Source organism: Thermobia domestica, chromosome 1 (assembly GCF_964235325.1).
Source record: "Thermobia domestica chromosome 1, izTheDome1.hap1.1, whole genome shotgun sequence".
NCBI classification, from domain to species: domain Eukaryota; kingdom Metazoa; phylum Arthropoda; class Insecta; order Zygentoma; family Lepismatidae; genus Thermobia; species Thermobia domestica.
In genome coordinates, this window is record NC_137454.1 from 27,780,340 (window position 1) to 27,801,635 (window position 21,296).

Sequence of the window (21,296 nt, forward strand, 5' to 3'; positions counted from 1 at the left end):
ATGTTAGGAAAATGCATATGCACATATATAAAATGGAAGAAAAAGTAACAAAAAGTGCTCAAAATCAAAAAAAAGGAGGGTTTGTTTTTTAAAATTTTCTAAGGATTCGCGCCAACCATAGCGGTACTTCGCTGCTGGTCTGTCGACCTTACTCATAATGTTCGGTAGCACCGTCGTATACTTTCGCCCCGGGCGCTGATTTTCCACGGCACGGGCACTGAATACTATAAATGCTATTTATATAACCACAGTACTTAAACAGGGTGTGAAGCTAGAAACAATAAATTCTTCTTTATTCAATTTTAGTTTCATAAACACCTTAGTCAACCTGTTTATATTTGAAGAAGAAAGCCAGACTGATGATACATTAATATAAATTGTTTCCAACGAGAAATGTAAGAATAATCTTTTATTCAATTTTTTCACAGCGAACAAATAATTAATTGCATATTATATGTTATTTCCCACCAGGAACAAGCGAAAATCGCGAAAACTGGCTTGGAAATGAAGTTGATCTCGTCGGAGATGGACGCGGAGACGGAAAAATGGCAGGAGAACGCAGCGCTGGAAGAAAACAACGACATTGTGAAACGTGCCAAGAACATGTCGTCCATGGCGTTCAGCATGTATCAGTTCACGCGAGGGGAAGGCGCTCTCAAAACAACGCAGGACTTGTTCACACAGGCTGAGTACTTTGCGGAAGAGGCTAACAGACTTTACAAAGTGGTACGCCAATTCTCGTATCAGGTACGTTTGTTCTTCTCATCATCTGCTATCTCTTTGGGTATGTTTGTTTTCTTCTTTGAGTATGCAACTAATTGTATATTGTTAAGTGAAATCTTAAGTGAGTGTGTTGAATTAATGTCATACAATCCTTTGTGTGGTCTGTTTCTTGTTACTATTATTATTATTTTTTTAATTACGAACTTCTAATTAAAGGTGGTTGTTTGATTTCTTTTTCATCAGAATAAAGACTTGACATTATACTGAAATTATTTTTGTTTAAAATGATGTCAAAATGTCTCTCTTTTTTTTTATTATTTGTTGATTGATATGTTAAAATATGGTATATTATGTGAGTCTTGCTAAGATTTGTCTATAAATGCTTTCCTAATATTAATATCCAATTTAAACTCTTTTTATTTCATTTTATTGTAAGTGAAAAAATACAATGACTTGCCCGTGTTATTACTGATAAGGAAATTAAAAATAATTCTTCTTAAATGAATTATTATCTATTATTAATAATGCTTATTAATTTGTTGATTTTTTGCACCACAAAAAGAAACTTTTAAACAACTTTGTAAGTGAATTAATTATTTGGAAAGATATTCGGAAATAATTTTAATACCATTATAATTATCTAAAACTTACATTGTTGGACAGTAAATGTTAGGAGTTACTTCTACCATTTGGTTAGCCTTAACAATTCAGTGTTGTGACGTCATAAAAGTTTCTTAACGTATTGACACCATATTCAAAATTATTATTATGATCTCCACATTTTTAACTTTCCTTTTTATTTTACAGTTATTGTAAGAAAAAAAAAAAAGATGGTGAAAATTGTTTTTAGTGACTCTGAGAAATAAACATCATTACCGCTGGTTCAATTTCAATAATAAAATCAGTGCTGTAATTAAAATATTTTAAAATATCCGCAAACCCTAACTTCGTTGGATATAATTGTGAAGCTGTTTTTACTATAGTAATTTTTCACTTTTAATAAGTCAAACATTTTTATAAAAATCTTCTTTGCTGTCATATTTAAATAATTACGAGAAGTCAAAAGGGCGGGAGAACTACCTAATTATAGATTTTAAAGCTGTTATGCCATTTTGAAAATTTAATACATTGATTTATGTAGGAAAATAACTTTTTTTTTCTCATTACGACTATGAAGTGAGACCAGGGATGTCAATTTCCCCAAGGGCTTGGGTGCAACTCTCCAAATTAATAATTTTCCTCCAAAATTTACCATTCTTCGACCAAATTTACAATTTTCCCTCCAAATTTACCATTCTTTACCCCAAATTTACAATTTTTCCCTCCAAATTTACCATTCTTCGCCCCAAATTGACCATTCTTCATCCCAAATTGACCATTCTTCAACCAAAATTTACCATTCTTCACCACAAATTTACAATTCTTCGCTCCAAATTTACCATTCTTCACTCAAACTTTACCCTTCTGCAACCAAAATTTACTCTTCCTCGCCCCAAATTTACAATTCTTTGTTCCAAATTTACCTTTCTTCACCAAAAATTTACCATTCTTCACCCAAAATTTACCATTCTTCAACTAAAATTTACCATTTTTCGACCCAAATTTACCATTCTTCCCCCAGATTTACTTTTCTTTGCGCTAAGTGCTCACTGAATTGCGACCACCTACTTAATACTTTGTCGGTCCACATTTTGCAAAAAGGATGGCTTAAACATGGCGTGGCATGGATACTGCAAGTTGCTCATATGTTTCCATGTGGATCTGACACCATATATTCCTGATGGAATCCCCACAGATGTTGGTGCAGGAATCATGGTGCGAAGATCTTGTTCCACAACATCCGCTAGATGTTCTGTAGGATTGAGATCCAGTGAGTCAGGGGATTAATTTATATGTTGCAGCTGCGTGGAATGTTCCTCAAGCCAAGCAAGACAGTCCTGGCTCGGCGGCATTGTGAATTGTCGTCCTGGAAAATGCCATCTCCATGTGGGTAGAATTGTTATATTGTAGGGTCCATGCACACCAACGGCCCTAGTCCATGCCAACAGAAGCATCTCCAAACCATACAGCCGCCCTCAGCTGCCTGTACATTACGCACCATGCATGAGGGGTCCATAGCTTCGTACTGTTGGCGCCACACACGCACGTGCCCGACCAAGTAGTGTAGCATAAACCATGATGTATCGGATCAACATACTATTTTCCAATCTTCTGCGGTCCTATTAGAATGCTCCTGTGCCGAGGAGCGACGAAGCTGGTGGTGACGAGTCGTGAGGAGTGTGTGTTGGGTGTGGGTCGTCTGCTGTGGAACTTCATGCGCGCCAGTGTACGCCTCATAGTTGCGTTAGATATGGGTGTTTTGTATCAACTACTATATTAGTCACCCAATTCCCGGACACTGATGGTTCGTTTAGCTGTCACGAGCAGTTTGACGCGACACCCACTCCGTACGCGCCTGCAGCTCCATCTCTTGGAGGCCGTTATCCCATTTTCTTGCCACTTCTTGTACGCCTTCACTACGCTGGGACGGGCGCGTCCGACAAGTTATTGACGCATCTGTTGTTCAGGCATCTACAATCATGCTCTTTGGAATATGGATAAATCCTGCCTACCTCCCATTGCAACAGTGTACTGTCTGCCAACACGTAACCTCGAGTGTGTTCTTTCTCTGCAAAAATCCCAGTCGGGAGGGTACCAATTCAGTGAGCACTCAATGTGTATATATATATGTAAATGATCAGCGGTATAAGAATAATAGGATAGTACCTGTAGTCTACAGCCGTAAACATGGAGATTAATCCCAATAAAAGTAAAATCTTGGAGAGAAAAGAACATCAATGCATAAATTCATGTTATTTTGTAGATTTATTAAAAATTGAAAAAGTTGTTCCTTTAAATTGTTCGTATGATTCAGTTTATATATTAGTAGCTTATTAACGTTAAAAAAAAGATTATTTCTCCTATTTCATTATATTCATCCCATTGACTGCCTAGAATTATTACACAAGACTATAATCTTAACGTAACGTAACCTCAATTTACATTATGTACGTTAATAGCGATCTTGTAGTCTAAGAAAGACTAAGTATTTCTAATTACAAATTAGAATTTTATTGTAAATAAATCATTTAAAACTTTAACAAATTCTAACGTGAAATTTACATGTTACTCAGAATATTTTGAGTAATATTTTAGTAGGTACAAAAATGTTTAAACAAAAAGCTGCAAGCCATTGTATTCTTACTTTCTTCATTTAGTATCTTTCCAGGGACAATAAGGTTTTAAAAAAAATAATGCGTTTATCAACCTGTAAGTTTTTGTAGGTCATACATTTTATGTATTGTTCTGATTTAAAATAAAACTGATAAGATTTATTAATTTTGAGGCACATTGTTGCATTGAAAATTAATTTTAGAGAATATTTAATTAAAAATTAAATGTATTACAATAAAATTTTGTGATTTATCCGAGAATGAAACCAAATATTTTTTACTTAAAGAATAATATTAACATTATACTTTCAATAGATTCATTATAGAGAATATTTATCGTAGGATAACCACTTAACTAAATTTCTTTTTATGTTTAACGAGTAAACAAATATCTCAAGTACGGAACATCATATAAATCTACAAATAAACTTACAAAATTATCGATCGTTATTTTGGAAAATAATTATTCTGACGTAATGAAGATGTTAGTTTGTTCTTTGAGTCTTGATAATTCATTACTATAATTTCTAGTATCGACTGTTTTTGTAATCTTGACTTCAATAAAATATTTAAATTATTTTTAAGGAATAGGCGAGCGAATTTACATTTTAAAATAAGTTATGACCTAGCTTGATGAAATTTTTATTTCTTCATTAAAATGTTATTACTAGACCCCGCTCAATTATATCAATACATATTTTTCTAATTAACTTTTCCAACCGAAGCAGTCATTCAGTCGACTTTACGCTGTAACAGGGAGTTTATGGAAATTTGATAATTTAAACCACATATGTCCTCGTATTCTGGCTTAGTAATAGTGAATGCTACGTGTTTTCGTAAAATAACGGGATTAATTGAAATTTTGGTAACTTCTCTGTATCTATAAGAGGCCACCAAACTGTTTTTGAAGTTGCAGAAACTTTAATTGAAATTTTGGAAACATCATGTTACATTTTTCTTAGTTTTTCGATAGCTTTAGGAAATTCTTCTCTAATTTTAAATAAAATATATATATTACTGATTATTTCTCATACATTATGCGGGCCTTAGTTATTACAAAATACTCTTCAAATCTAAAATTTAAATTATTTTTCTTAAATTTAGTAGTTTAACTATATAGCCTGCTGGTTTCGTCAATGTATTTGAATACGTTTCCGATTTTGCTTTGCCAAATTGTACGCTACTCTATTGATATCTAAACAAGTGAGGAAGCTTTTTCATATGAAATTACACGACTTTCTACAGCTTGCCAGTTAAATACTGAAATATTCCTATTTTGAACAAATATAAAAATAATGTTTATATGTTATACAGGGAGAAAATGCATGCTAACAGAATTTTAGAATAGATGCGTAACGAGCATAATCTAAATTTATGTTATCGTATTATTCTTTAGGGGACATCGTAAGCTAATGGTTAGATCGTTGGATTCATGTCCACGTGGTCCCAGGTTCAATTCCCGGGCTGTGTTTCGCAATTTTCGGCGTCCGCTCAGCGTCGTGAGGCAAACCGGAGAGCCACGTGAATGAGGACCACTAGGTCTAGAAAGCTCATAAGTGACAGGGTGACGCAGCACATTGACCACGTGCTCGTCGGTAGGCTCTAGTTCAGCCGTTCGCTGACAGATGGCGTTGGAGCGACTCAAGCCCTGTTACACTAAGTGCTTTGGTTTGGGTTTGGAGTATTATTCTTTATGTAATTGCATTCCTGTGAGAAGTAACGTTAAGTAGTTTATAAATAAAAAAAAAAATGCAATAATCAGAAGGAAAATTACAATGCAACAATGTAGCTTCAAGTGACCAAAAAAATAACTTAAACAATAAATAAGGTATTCAAAGAAAGAAGGAAAGCATCATATGATTATAATAAAAAGCATGTCTTTTCTACGTATTTTTTTTCTGTACCATTGATTGTTGCCAGTATTAAATGTTGTTGTACTTTGCATATCATGTATTGGATCTAGTTCTGCTTGATCTGCTCTATAGTAGTTTGTTTATTTCTCTTTTTTTATTATTATTATTACTATTACTAAATGTAAATATCTTTTGACATGGCATTCTCCACTGTCTTCTTATTCTTCCAAGCCTTAGGAACCCCTCTTCATCCACCTGACTACTACTAATACATCTCTCAAAGGACTTGCTCTCATAAACTGAAATATAGTAGGCAGACGTTGGTAGTAAGTAGTGAATTTTACAGAGAAAGCCGAAGGTAGTGTATCGAAAAAGTCACTTTTTCTACAGTGAGGATCTATATTGGTTTGTTCTAGTCCAAGTTGCCAACAAGATGTTAACTGTTGTTTTGTTTTTTATGTTTTCCCTTGTTCATGCGGTGAAGAAAGGAAAAAAGAAAAGAAAAGAACAGAACAAATTTTTGACTTTTAATTAATTACAAAACAAAAAGAAACTGTTAAGAAGTGATTTTTTTTTTAGTAATATTATCAGGGAGACCATACGGTTTTATCTGCGTAGTGTGATTCACTTTATAGTTGGTGGTAAATAAGGTAGAAATCAACTTTTAATTAAAGAGTGTGTACAATCTTGTTCAAAAAAAAAATGTAAACAAGAATTTTAGGAACGATCCCAAAAAGTGCATCAAAATATTGCGAGCTTGACCAATAATTAGTTCTTGGATCAGGGGCCACAAAATTTTTGAACGGCCCCTAAATAGAGTTTTCGTATTTTCTACGGAATAAGCACATCATACGGAGTTAACTGATAGTTTGGGTTTGGCTACACTATATGTAATTCTCCAGATACAAGGCGTACAAGAAAATTTTTGATTGAAATATATTGGATCTTGGATTAGGGGTCACAAAATTTTTGAACGGCCCCTTTTTTTTTTTTTTTTTTTTTTTTTTTTTTTTTTTTTTTTTTAAAAAAAAAAGAATAAGCACACTATGTTGAGTTGAGTGATAGTTTGGATTTGGCTACACTATATGTAGTTCTCCAGATATAATGCCTACAAGAAAATTTTTGATTGAAATATATTGGATCTTTTGATCCAAAAAAATTAACGATTATCTTACATTTGAAACTGCTGCACCATACCTTGCACATATGATTTTATGATACTTTTTTAATAACCATATAGCAATTGATCAATCAGAGAATTACGTATTTATTTAATCAGATAGAAAGAAATGTGTGCTGTCTTTCAACAAGACTATGAAATATTTTAAACACATCTATTGTGTTAATTTATTGTTGAAGACTTTCACAAAATTCAGAGAAATTTCTTGTTCAGTACTCATCAGTATACGAAATTCTTAAAATGTAAGTGATATATTACTCTTATACCCTCAAGATTTTTGTAAAATAGTGATTTTACTTAAAAACTATATCAGATGACCGTACTGTGATCTTCTAACTGTGTATCTCGTCTTAGAAGGAATAATTAATTAAGATGTGATACATATATTGTTCTTGTGAGGCTGAATAACATACGCTTTGCTTTCAGGATGCATATTCTTTTCTCTAATTCTTTGCACTCCCACTTACCGACTGGTTATATAGTTCAAAGTGATATAGTACATTATAATTTCATTTACTAATTACGCAGAAATTTGGTGGTATATGTATATTTCGACCACCAAAATGGTAGCTTTTTTTTCTTTATGCCAGTGTAATCAAATTTGTTAGGTTATCAACTTATCATATACGAGAGCCATTCAGAAAGCAAAAAACAATTGCGTATCGTGCGCGGTGCCGACCCCCCACCACTGCGATCGCATGCGTGGAAGTTAGTTCCTTCCTTCACCTCAGTGTGAGCCAAGTCTTAATATTGTGCGGTCATGCTACTTGTTTTTGCAGTGATTCAAAATGGCGGTGCCAATCGAAAATCCCGCCAAATGTAAAGTATGGAGCGTCATTCTTTTTCTGAACGCGCAAAAAGTAAAGCCTATTGAAATTTATAAGCAAATATAGAACAAATATAGAATGTTTATGGTGATAAATGAACGAGTCATCAGTGAACGAGTCACCAGATGCAATGAACGAGTCATCAGTGAGGAAATGGTGCATTAGGTTTAATCAAGAAAGTGCCAGCGTGCATGAAGAGCGGAGTGGGAGGCCATCACTTGCTACGGAAGAACTGAAGGAAAAAGTCGCAGAAAAATTCAGGAAAACCGACCTTTCATTTTAAGCACGGCACTTCCAGACAATTATTTTAGGTGAAAAACAGTTCGCAAACGATGAGGAACTCAAACAAACAGTGACAGCCTGGCTCAAATCTTTGGCGACAGATGAATATAACATCGGTATTGAAAAACTGGTCAACGTTACAACCAGTGGCGGTGATTGGACGTTAAAAGTGGGGGGGGGGGGCAAGGCATGATCTGAATATTTGTATATCAGTGTTAGTTTTCCTGGTTGTTTTTAACACTTTGTTTGACGAAAGGTTGTATAACTAATAGGATACTATCTTTTTTAGTTAAAATACCATATATCGTATTTCATATTGTATTAAGTAAATTGACAAGAGCAACGCAAGTAGGTACTCATAAATAACGAAAGTGTAAGAAGAGATTTGATTACTTTGATTACTCATGGACACCTTACAATTCTGTCTGGAAAATTGTCTAATCAGATTATTTAATAACAAATTTGCAAAACAAGTAAATAGAAGGGATAACAGCAATCATAGTAATGAATAATGGGGCTTGTTTTGTAGAAGTTATATTGAAACTGGGGATTAATGAACAACTAATATTTTTAATTCTACATATGCCATTAAATGTGTGTTATTACTCTTACCGTTAGATAATGAAAGACAGTAAATACTACAGGCATATCTGTATCCTACGATATTTAAAGAAATACGAAATTGTAATATTAATTGCTTTTAATTGCAATTAAAACGCAATTCCTGTAGCTTTCTTAACTCAACGGGAAGACAAATAACCAATACGTACTCACGCAATGACAAATATTATATGGCACCATTTTTTCTATGAACCAGTAATACATACAAAAACTTTTCATTTCCAAATGAAACTATATACATTACGGGGCCACTTCAAAAAAGTGGGGGGACAACTGCCCCCTCTTCCCCCCCGAATCGCCGCCCCTGGTTATAACAAGTGTCTTGACAACTATGGCGATTACATAGAAAAGTAGAGTAAGATCCTGTGGCTTTGTAAATAAAGTTTTGTGATGATATATTTTGTTTTTATTTAACCATGCCAAAACGTCCTTTACTTTCTGGATGACCCTCGTAATATAGACTTACCTATAATGCAGTTGATAGTCCTTTCTTTCTTGGAAACTTCGAAGATAAAGATTTATCTTTACGTTTCAAATGACTTTTAATTACACTGATTTAGTTCGTGCATCTGATGCAAATACATGACATCAGATGAATCCCTGCTTATATTTAAAGCAACTTGAACAAAAAAAAAAAAAAAAAAAAACTATGAAACACCATGAAAGTTGATTTCTATCTTTATAATAATTAGGAAATAATAATAATTTAAAAAAAAGACGATCCATTTTGTAGCCAGTGATAAAGGCTCTTCTAAGTAGTGGGATTGCTTGTAGTTTTGTAGACTTACGTAGTGCATTTAATGAGATCGATAGTTGCATGATTTAGTGTAAGAAGTGTTGTAGTAGTTCCTTCGTGAAAACTATCATCAAATCATCTGTTATTGACCCTATACTTCATTGCGTCATGAATCATCCTGATGTTCTTTTCTAGAAACTTTTTAAAAACAAACGAAGATCTACTTCACTTAACATGCAGACAAATAAGAAGAGAAAGGAAGATGTGGTTATATTATATGTGATATGTTTTATTATTTCACCATCCTTATTATTATGATTTTTTTTTAAATTAGTTTCGAATAGTGAGACGTAATTTTTTTAACACTAATTAGTGTCCAGCGGAAGACTAAATTTTTAGTATATTATTAATTACCAACGTCTGTATTTTATATGTGAATATAATGGTAAAACAATAAGGAAAGTGCACGTACGTCAAGTACAGTTTAATTTTCATGTTTCCAATGCAATACAATGGTTAGAGATGTAAGTAGACTCGTAATGTAAGTGTAACAAATCAAAACAATAATACAATGAAAGATTGTTGTATCACAGACATACAATGAAAACAATTAACCTGCTTTTATCTTTTGGACATTTGATTAAATTTTACAACTTCTTACATCTTCCATTTGCATTTGGCACATTTATTTTTCTTCTATACTTGGGTTATTTTATTATTATTTTACCGAGTAAGGGCCGCGGTGGCTCACTAGTAGAGCGTTCACCTCTGATGAGTGGGGTCCCTAGTTCGACTTCAGCTCGCGCTAAGTGAACTTTGTGGTGGACAAACACCGTGTGCTTGGGTTTGTCGGCCATTGAGCATTTCGTCACGGGAACAAATGACCTCGATGCTGACTTCCCATTAAACACACAATCAATAACTCACTCAGACGTCCTGTACAAAGTACATCTATGCGGGACGTTAAATGAAAAGGTTTATTTCAACTAAATGGCATGTATTTATATATCTCGCGAGAATTTCCTTGATAATTTGCGCGGAAACAGCTAAGCTATGCGCTTCACGAAAGACACCACATTATTTTAGAGAAAGTTACAATCGATTAGTTCTGGCATGCATTAGTACTCGTTCGCTGATTGCACTTTAAGCATTGGCACATTCATTCTAAGCTTCTACCAAACATCATCATCATCATAGGTATTCTGCCATTATTGGCAGATGACTTCTTGTAACTGTAAAGCGTCCGTGTTCCACGGTCTTCCGCTAACCTATTTGTCTTCACGTACGATTTCTTTGTTTTGATATTCCATTAGTTGTCTCTTTCGCCCTCTCCCTCTCTTCCCTGCCACCATACCCTGTAGCACGTCTCTCATGATACAGTTCCTCCTAACTCAATGTCCCAACCAGTTTCTCTTCCTTTTCTTAATAATATCTAAAATTGTTCTTTACTCCCTCGCCATTTCTAACATCCTCTCATTCGTTTTCCGCTCGACCCAGCCAATTCTCTCCATTCTTCTTCACACCCACATTTCGAAAGCTTCCAGTCGTTTTTCATCACTTTTGCGTAATGTCCATGTTTCTGCCCCATACAGTACAATACTCCACACGGTGAATCATCTGAGTCTTTTTCTCAACTCCTTATTCAAGGTCCCACAAAAGTCCTTTTCTTTCTCCTAAAGGCTTCCTTCGCCATTCCTATTCTTGCTTTTATTTCACGTTCACACTTCATATCATCATTAATAATACTACCCTGGTATCGAAAACTAGTCACCTGTTTTATTTTCTCCCCTCGTACTTCTATATTTATCACCGAAAGTCAATTAATCTACCGATTTCATTACGGGGGCCTCATCAACTGACATAGTACCGCGAGAGTTAACTCATTTCTTGTTTTGTAACAACAAAATTCGTTCATCTTCTTCATAATCTTTATTATTATTATTATTATTATTATTATTATTATTATTATTATTATTATTATTATTATTATTATTATTATTATTATTATTATTTTTATTATTATTATTATTATTATTATTATTATTTTATTTATTGCCCACTCCTTACTCTTTAACAACCTATGTACAGAAGTTTCGTGTGTCTTGACTCGAAATAAATAGCTTACCCAACCGAAGAAAATTTATTTACTCTCGTTTATAATGGATAAACGTACAGGGTTCTTAAAGAGAAACCAATGGCCAGAATTCCGTGACCAAGAATGCATAAATACTTCCTCAGCTACAGTAGAAGCACGTTAAGACACTTGCCATACCATTCCATTCTTCTGACATCTAATGAAATGTCTAGAAAATGTCCTTGGATGATCTGATTACTTCAAATACATAGCATTGATAACGTCATTCAATTAAATATAAATAATTTAATAAAATTATCCGTGGATTAAATAAATCGTTACACATAAATAAATTTAATATGAATTGTAATAGGTTACATATTCAAATATAAAAATATAATGAAAATTGATAATTATAATAACCGTAACGTAATTTCGGATTGTGAAAAATAGATGGTTATTAATACAAGACAAGTTATTTTTCTACGTCGTATTCCTTACAGATTATATTTGTGTAAAATATAATATCACCATGTTAGATCTTTAATAATAAACCAGAAGAGATGATATTGCATATGTTTTACGTATATAAATCATAAGGAAATTATTACTTTTTCCTTTTTACATAGACATTAGTATTGGAGTCAGAGGTGAAAAGAAATAGTATATTCAAGAGAAATCTATTAGAGATTTTACAGAGCGAAATAAATTGTTTCCTTAAATGTTCAGCCACGTTCACAAATTATGTGTTCCTCTAAAATATTCTTTCATCCTGTATCTTCAGAATGAGTAGGCCAATTTGAGCACAGTTCTCTGCAACATAAAGTTGATATAATTTATTTTAAAAGAATGGCAGATTGTTTTATTTATTTATTTTTTTAATTCATGCAGAAGCTAACAACATTAGAGGTGTAATCAAATACACTTCTTGTAATATGCTTCATGTTCAATGTATTATCTTCAAGCTTAAATCCATAATGTTGTTCCAGCACAATTATATCATAAATAGATAGAGAGTATTTTCTTTGGAGCCTAACAGCACTTCTTATTTTCCTACACTAAATGCTGCTAACCATCAGGCAATAGTTCTGCATGGCAGATATTTCCTGTTATTTCTACCTCGGGGCATTGTGAGTTTGATGTTGAATCGCTGCTCTAACCGATTCACCTCCATTTCCGACTACTGTTAAGTTCTCATTGAAATTTACATACGTCGCCCTTCGTATTCCTAAACCGATAGTGCCATCTTGTGGCGTCTCTGGAAACTAGAATTCGCTGTGCTAGTGACATTTCTCTTCCAATTAGGTTTTGAATTTTGTTCGTATTGATATATTACTCTGACTTAGCAAGTAATCCTCGTATATATGTACATAAAAGATGTGAGATATTTTATTACATGCAAAAATTATCTCTTCTGCATTTTCTTATGTTAGGAAAATATTATATGATTTTGATAATACTTTTAGTTACGTAATCAAACTAAAACTACGTGGATTGAGATCTTAGAAACTTAAAACTGTGTGTCATAATAAGTAGAATCTGATTAAAATACATTGCTTTTAATTCACACTTATATAATATAAACTAACAGTACTTTCCATGTGTTATGATTCTCTATTATGTTTAGCACCTTGGAAACGAATTGACATGCTCTTCTGCTATGAATACGTAGAAACTCGTATAATTACTTGATAAATTATGTGTTATAGAAATAAGTTCTATTGTACATTTGTATGATTGAAACAATAATTATCCATTTCAATATAACTTGAATAGGATGGATGGAAACAACCCCTACTTTCTTTTCCCCTTTTTCAACACTTTAAAATTATGATATAATTAGTGTGTTCGAATTTTAAACATAAATAATAAAAATATAAAATAATTGTGTTTTAGCATAAAGCAATAAAATTTAAACTCAATGAATTTGTAATTAAAAGTTAGACTAAATTATATGAGCAAAAATCAGTATCTTTTAAACATATTAAACATTAAAAAGTACATAACTCCAATAATCTTGAAGGTAAACCGTTGCAAATTTTTATGTAGCGCTAATGTTTTCATCAATTACTGTGTTCACATCGACAGGAGTGAAATAATATAGCTACAGAAGAACTTGTTACATGATCCACCTTGAAGATTATTGAGGGAGGAGGGGAAGTGCTATGTTGATTCTCTGCGTAATTCATGATATTAATACCAACAACTAGTTAAAAAAAAATTAAACTATCGTCACTACTTGCTAAATTGTTTCAGAAACAAAGCTGTTCCGTTTCTTAAGTGTTAGAAACCTACAACTGAAGTCACAGCACAATTAAAATATGGTAACATTTTCATCATTTCATCGTATTCATCATATCACGCTGTATTTTGATAGTTAAATATTGCAGGTCAATTAGATTTAAGTTGACTCATTTGACATGATCTGTTGTGTTTCTCTCTTCCTGTATTTACATCACTTTCTTTTGGACACTTGCAGAACTAAACAGAATCATATTATTATTATTTTACTAATACTTTTTACTCTTGATATTTACCAGGTACCTGGGGGACCACACAAAAAGGACCTACTGGAAAATCTAGATCGTGTACCTACCTATGTACAACAACTGCAGTTTACTGTTAAGAATCCAACTGTAGGCAAAGCTGCCACTTTTACAAAAGTAGACAATGTAATACAGGAAACTAAAAACCTTATGAATGTCATCTCCAAGGTGGTTACTACCTGTTTTGTATGCGCTACAAAGGTAAGAATTACGATATATATATACTATTTCGGTGTTTATTTTATTATTTGTACATACGATTATAAATTAAGGTTGTTATAGTGGTTACTTTTTCTGTCTATCATATTTCTATTCAAATACCAGAAGTGAATGAAAATAGGTATGTTCTAATAATATATTTAAGGTCCGTAGTGTACACTTTATTCTGTTAAACACTTACAAAAAAAAAAAAAAAAAAAAAAAAAAAAAAAAAAAAAAAAAAAAAAAAAAGTGGTCACAACATATAAGGGAACACCATAGTCTAATATTTAGAGCGTTGGATTCATGTCTACGTGGACCCGGGTTCGATTCCCGGTCGGTGCTCCCCCAATTTTCGGCGTCCACCAGCGTCGTGAGGCAAACTGGGGAGCCACGTGAATAAAAGACATGACGGCCACTAGATCTAGAAAGCTCCCGATACGCTGGTTAGCGATAGGGCCACGCGTTCGTCGCTAGGCTGAACGTAGTTCCGCCAGTCGCTAACAGATGGCGTTGGAGCAACTCAGGTCTACAAATTGGGCCATTACGCCAAATGGTTTTGGTTTTGATGAAGCATATGTGATACATTTTGCATATTGCTAAGAACACATCAATCAAGTATAATCAGAGTTTCATTCAGTCTTCTTGATTTAGGGAGGGTATAGAAATCTCGAGGGAAAGACCATATTCATAATGTTTTTAGTTTTGCTTGATTTGTAGTCAAATCACATCAAGAGTATGTTAAAAAAAAAAAAGTATACTACATGGCTAATTTGAACAGACAAGTGCACATTAGTTCCAAATTTCTTCAAATCAAATAAGGAAAACACTATATACTTTTGGAAAAATGCATCCTCCTATGCCAAAAAAAAATATTGTTACGTATTAATTTTTTATTGACTACTGACATATAAAGCTTATCTAAACAAGAACTTTGTAGAATTAGTGTATTAATATTATAACACAAAGAATGAAAAAGTGACTGACTCGAACCCGAGACCTCCGGCATACTGCGCCGATGCGTTAACCACTACCCACCCAGTTCGCTTCCCAGAACAGCTCCTTACTCTCGAGGTCGGTGCTCGGGCCGAAGTTCCCGCGTTCGAGTCGCGGTCCAGTTACTCACATTTTCATTCTTTGTGTTATAATATTAATACACTAATTCTACAAAGTCCTTATTTAGATAAGCTTTATATCTCAGTAGTCAATAAAAATTAATATGTAACCATATATATATATATAATATATATATTTGGCATAGGAGGATGCACTTTTCCAAAAGTACATAGGGTTTTCCTTATTTGATTTGAAGAAATATGGAACTAACGTGCGCTTGTTTGTTCAAATTATCCATGTAGTATACTTTTTTTTAAACATACTGTTGATGTGATTTGACTGCAAATAAAGCAAAACTAAAAACGCTATGAATAGGGTCTTTTCCTCGAGATTTCGATACTCTCCCTAAATCGAGAAGACTGAATGAAAGACTTCACTCGGTCTTTCCCAGTCCAGTCCAGTCACTTTTTCACTCGTTATGTTATAGAATTCGCACCTATAGAGGATCTGGTATGTTAAAAAAAAAATGGTTGTTCCCTGCTTTGATTAGTATGTATTAATATTATTTTCATAAGCTAAAACTGTAGACTTATTCAGTCATTGATATACATTTTTTACTTGCACTAAATTTGTTTATAACTTAATTTTAATGCGCCAACATTTTAACTTTAAAAAAAAAAGGAAGTCTAATTCTACTAGCGGATATATCGTACCAGATTTAAACAGTATTATCTTATGTGGGAAGATTCCAATTTACTTGTGCCTTCCATTGATATTAATACAGGTGAATGTAAGTAACCAGGTGTAAGTTGTATTAATTTCGTACGAATACTTGAAAATGACATTTCAACTTTGCAGGTACCAATAGGGCATACACTTAATATGGTAGCTAGACGACGTAGCATAGGAAAACAGTCCCCAATATCATCTCCTTGAAGTTTACGTAAGATATCGTTAAATTTCACACTCTACGTTGCATAGTTCTTTAAAACAGCTTAAAATCACTCATATTCACTTATGCACTGTTCATAATTCAAGGGAAGAAATCACGCAAAGCTTTTAGTTCTTGTATAGTATTATCCATAGGCATAATATCAGCACAGTTTGAACACTTGAAAAGATAAAGAAATTTTGCCGATGGATCCTCCAAACATTCTATCAAAGTTTGCCATCTATTGCAGGAAACGGAATTCAAAAAATGTTTGCTTTCGTTTGTGATGTGCTCTAGCCTCAACTCGAACTCCGTCGCGGGCCGCTAGCTGTTCTTTCAATTAGCACACATCACGAGGATAAGTGTAGTTATTGTCGAAAAAGTTAATATAAAAATATCAAGTAGATAACAAAGTTCAGAATTTCTTAAGCAATAATTTTCCCCAAATAAATTACTTACTAAATTTAGGTTATAAAGGACAATGCAGTATTAACTGTAAATTTAATCAACTAAATGAAAGAAGAGAAATATCTTTTTTTGTGACTTTTATAAATTAAGCAAAATTTAACTTATTGGACATAAAAAGTCCTCAAATTTGAACAATTTAAAAATTAAATAAGATTCTTTGGCTGTTAATTGAAAATATAACTTGAATTTACTAGCGATCCATTTAACAAATTCTATCACAGCAACAAGCCCTGCTCTTATTCATATAATGCTGTAATATAATGAATTAACTTTTATTTCTTGTTATTTAATTACAATATCTATATTATTGTAAGCTCTCCTTAAACTAACTAACTAACTAACTAACTCTATGGCCTATGGAACCCGGAGGTTCAATGCCGCGTTCACAAAAGCTCTCCACTGACTTCTATCCTTAGCTAATTGCATCCAGTTTCTACTCTGTATTCCAATCTCTGCGAGATCCATCTTAATATTGTCCTCCCTCTGCGCCTAGGTCTTCCTAATGGTCGTTTTCCGATTGGTCTTCCAATCAAGACTTTGAAAGCGTCTCTACTTTCTTCCATTCTAGCTACATGACCCGCCCATCTAAGCCTCCTAGACTTGACGACCCTAACAATGTTGGGTAAACCATATAAATTATGTAGTTCCTCGTTATGAAGTTTCCGCCATTCCCCATTCCCGTTCCTCTTGGGTCCGAATATTCGTCTCAGGATCTTGTTCTCAAATACTTTCAGTCTATGTTCTTCCCTCAGAGTAAGTGACCATGTTTCGCAGCCATACAGAACAACAGGCATGATTATCGTTTTGTATATTTTAAGTTTCAAATTCCTCGACAGAATTCGCGACGACAAGAGATTTTGAACCGAATAGTAACACGAATTCCCTGCTTTTAGTCGACATTTAATTTCTCCGTGAATATGATTTTCCTCTGTTAATATTGATCCTAGATATTTGAAAGTATCCACTTTATCAAAAGTATTATTTAGTATTTTAACGCATCCATAATTTGCTGTATTCCGGTCCCGACGCACTTCCATGTATTTAGTTTTCTCTGCATTTACTTCTAAACCCATGTCCCTGCAAGCGTTTAATAAGATCTCTGCATTTCTTTCTACTATGTATTGTTCTCCTATCATCTCCTATTAAATTTACATCATCAGCATATGCCATAACCTGGTGAATACCGTTCAACTGTAAGCCCTGGTTGCTATCTTTGATTTTCCTTATAGCGTATTCCAAAACGAAGTTAAATAATAATGGCGACAACGCATCTCCTTGTTTCAGGCCATTTTCGACGTGAAAGCTCGTGGACAAAAATTTTCCTACCCGGACTTTACTTTGGGATTCATTTAAACATATCTTAATTAATCTAATTAGCTTTCTCGGTATTCCAAGTTCTGCAAGAACGTTGTACAATGTTTCTCTCCTAACCGAGTCGTACGCCTTTCTAAAATCAATAAATAGTTGATGTACCGGGGTATTGTATTCCCACTTTTTTTCGAGTATTTGGCGGATGGTAAATATTTGGTCGATAGTTGATCGATTTCGTCTAAATCCGCACTGATAATCTCCAATAATTTCATCTGCGTATGGGGTCAATCTTGCTAACAGAATATTTGAAAGGATTTTATAGGATGTTGACAGAAGAGAAATGCCTCGATAATTATTACAGTCAGTTTTGTCGCCTTTCTTGTGAATTGGAACAATGATTGACTCTTTCCACTCTTGTGGCAATTCTTCCTTGTTCCAGATAAGGAGAATGAGTTTGTGTATCTTGTTCCACAATTTTTCGCCTCCAGCTAAAATTAACTCAGCCGGAATTTCATCTACACCCGGAGATTTGTGTTTCTTTAATTTCTTTATAGCGGTTTCTACTTCTATTCGGTTGGGTTCTGGAATATACGGTTCTGCGGTGTGTATCTCCTTTTCTCCACGAACACTAGTTTTTGGTTGCGTGTTAAGCAAATCGTCAAAGAAATCTTTCCATCTATTTAAGATGCTATCCGTGTCAGTGGGAACTGTACCGTCAGATTTCTTTAATATATAAGCACGAGGTTGATAGCCTTTCTTAAATTCGTTGATTCCCTTATACATGTCCCGTATGTTTTTATTTTTACTATTATCTTCAAGTTCCTTAATTTTAGCTTTCAGAAAATCGCGTTTCTTTGTTCTAAAAGTTTTGGAAGTTTCCCGCCTGATATCTGCGAAATTTTGTGTAGTCATTTCATTCGGATTTTGTAGCCAGCGTAATTTTGCCTGTTTTCTCTTCTCTGCTAGTTTTATGCATTCCTGGTCGAACCATGGTTTGTTCCTACGTATTTCCGCGTGTCCCAATTTTTCTTTTGCTGAAATTTTAATGCTATCTCTAATTTCAATCCAGTTATCCTCAACACTAGTGCACTCCGAATCTTCTAAAGCCGAAAATCTATTCGAAACTTCAATCTGATATTCCTCTCTTACCTGACTCTCTTCTAATTTCTTTAAATTGAATCTCTCCGTTTTCGGACAATGAATATTACCTTTATTCAACGATAACCTCTCTCGTATTATCGCTGCTACCAGGTAGTGGTCAGTGTCACAATCAGCCCCTCTAAATGACCGGACATCAATTATGCTAGATTGCCTTCTTCTATCTACTAAAACGTGATCAATTTGATTATGTGTTTTCCCGTCTGGTGATGTCCAAGTGTATTTATGAACGTCGCGATGTGGGAATTTTGTACTCTTCACGATTAGGTTTTTGGATGTTGCAAAGTTCACGAGTCTAACACCGTTGTCATTACTTTCCTTATGCAGACTTTCGTTCCCTATAATCGGTTTGAAAATATCCTCTCGTCCTACCTTCGCATTGAAATCCCCTAATAGAATTTTCATATGGTATCGCGGGAGTTGGTCAAATATCCGTTCCACTTCTTCGTAAAAACTGTCTTTTATATCGTCATCCTTATCTTCTGTTGGGGCATGTACATTTAAAACAATAATATCACACCACCGTCCCTTAAGAGTAATAAAAGAAAGTCTGTCAGTAACAAATTCAACCCGTTTAATTGCTGGTAATATACGTTTATGAACGAAAAACCCTGTTCCTAACTGGTGATTTTTATTTCCTTCCCCGTAAAAGAACGTAAAATTTCCGGAATTCTCAGATCCATTTCCTTCCCACCTAACTTCCTGAACTCCTACTACGTCCATCCTGTATTTCTCTAACTCCCTCGTTACGGATTTTAACGCGCCTACCCTATAAAGACTCCTAATATTCCATGTTCCAAAGCTCTCCTTAAGTTTCATAAATTACATATGTATTACATAATCGTACATTTCCGATATACCCACTTTTATTATAAATAATACACCCGCTTACTATAAATAATACACCCGCTTCTAATATGCCACTCTGAATGATGTCCAAGTCATCCAGAGGTGGCTAGTGGAACCCTAGTTCCAGCACTCGCCATATATAGGGCTACTAACAAAAGTAAAACCTGGTTGCATAAGAACCCAAAACTTTCTATATAATGACGTGAATACGGTACACCATCAAGAGTTATCGTGTAGAGTAACGGGCAGATTAAAGTCATTGTCACCATTAAGAAGTTGACGTGTTGACTTCATTAACGAACTTGGCCGAAATAGTCACTCTAGGTATCTATTGCAAAAAAATCCCTTTCATTCAAGGTTTATCGTGTGGAGTAATGGATGGACGTAAGTCACCGTTACCCGTTAATGTCTTACATACTAACATTACAATCTTATAAACCCCAGTAGCGTGATCTTAATAATATTACAATCTTATAAAACCTACTAGCGTGATCCTAATAATATTACAATCTTATAAGGCACACCAACGTAATCCTAATAACATCACAATCTTGTAAAGCCCACTAGCGTGATCCTAATAACATTACAATCTTGTAAGGCCCACGAGCGTGATTCTAATAACATTACAATCTTACAAGAGCCACTGGCGGTGATCCTAATAATATTACAATTTTGCAAAGTCCAATAGAGTGATCCTAATAACATTACAATCTTGTAAGGCCCACGAGCGTGATTCTAATAACATTACAATCTTATAAGAGCCACTGGCGGTGATTCTAATAATATTACAATCTTGTAAAGCCCAATAGCGTGATCCTAATAACATTACAATCTTGTAAGGCCCACGAGCGTGATTCTAATAACATTACAATCTTACAAAAGCCACTGGCGGTGATCCTAATAATATTACAATTTTGTAAAGTCCAATAGCGTGATCCTAATAACATTACAATCTTGTAAGGCCCACGAGCGTGATTCTAATAACATTACAATCTTACAAAAGCCACTGGCGGTGATTCTAATAATATTACAATTTTGTAAAGTCCAATAGCGTGATCCTAATAACATTACAATCTTGTAAGGCCCACGAGCGTGATTCTAATAACATTACAATCTTATAAGAACCACTGGCGGTGATTCTAATAATATTACAATGTTGTAAAGCCCAATAGCGTGATCCTAATAACATTACAATCTTGTAAGGCCCACGAGCGTGATTCTAATAACATTACAATCTTATAAGGCCCCCTAGCTTGATCCTGCGAATGAAC

General features: G+C 34.1%; 1 protein-coding gene across 3 annotated transcripts in view; it reads left to right on the forward strand.

Annotated features, from left to right (window-relative positions):
• alpha-Catr (alpha-catenin related) overlaps positions 1-21,296 on the forward strand; it is a 791,894-nt gene that overhangs the window by 745,877 nt on the left and 24,721 nt on the right. For all 3 annotated transcript variants that reach the window (XM_081755693.1, XM_081755675.1, XM_081755683.1), the window contains 2 exons: positions 472-747; positions 14,049-14,255. In XM_081755693.1, the coding sequence (XP_081611819.1) occupies positions 472-747; positions 14,049-14,255 (483 nt within the window). The remainder of the gene's footprint in view (positions 1-471; positions 748-14,048; positions 14,256-21,296) is intronic.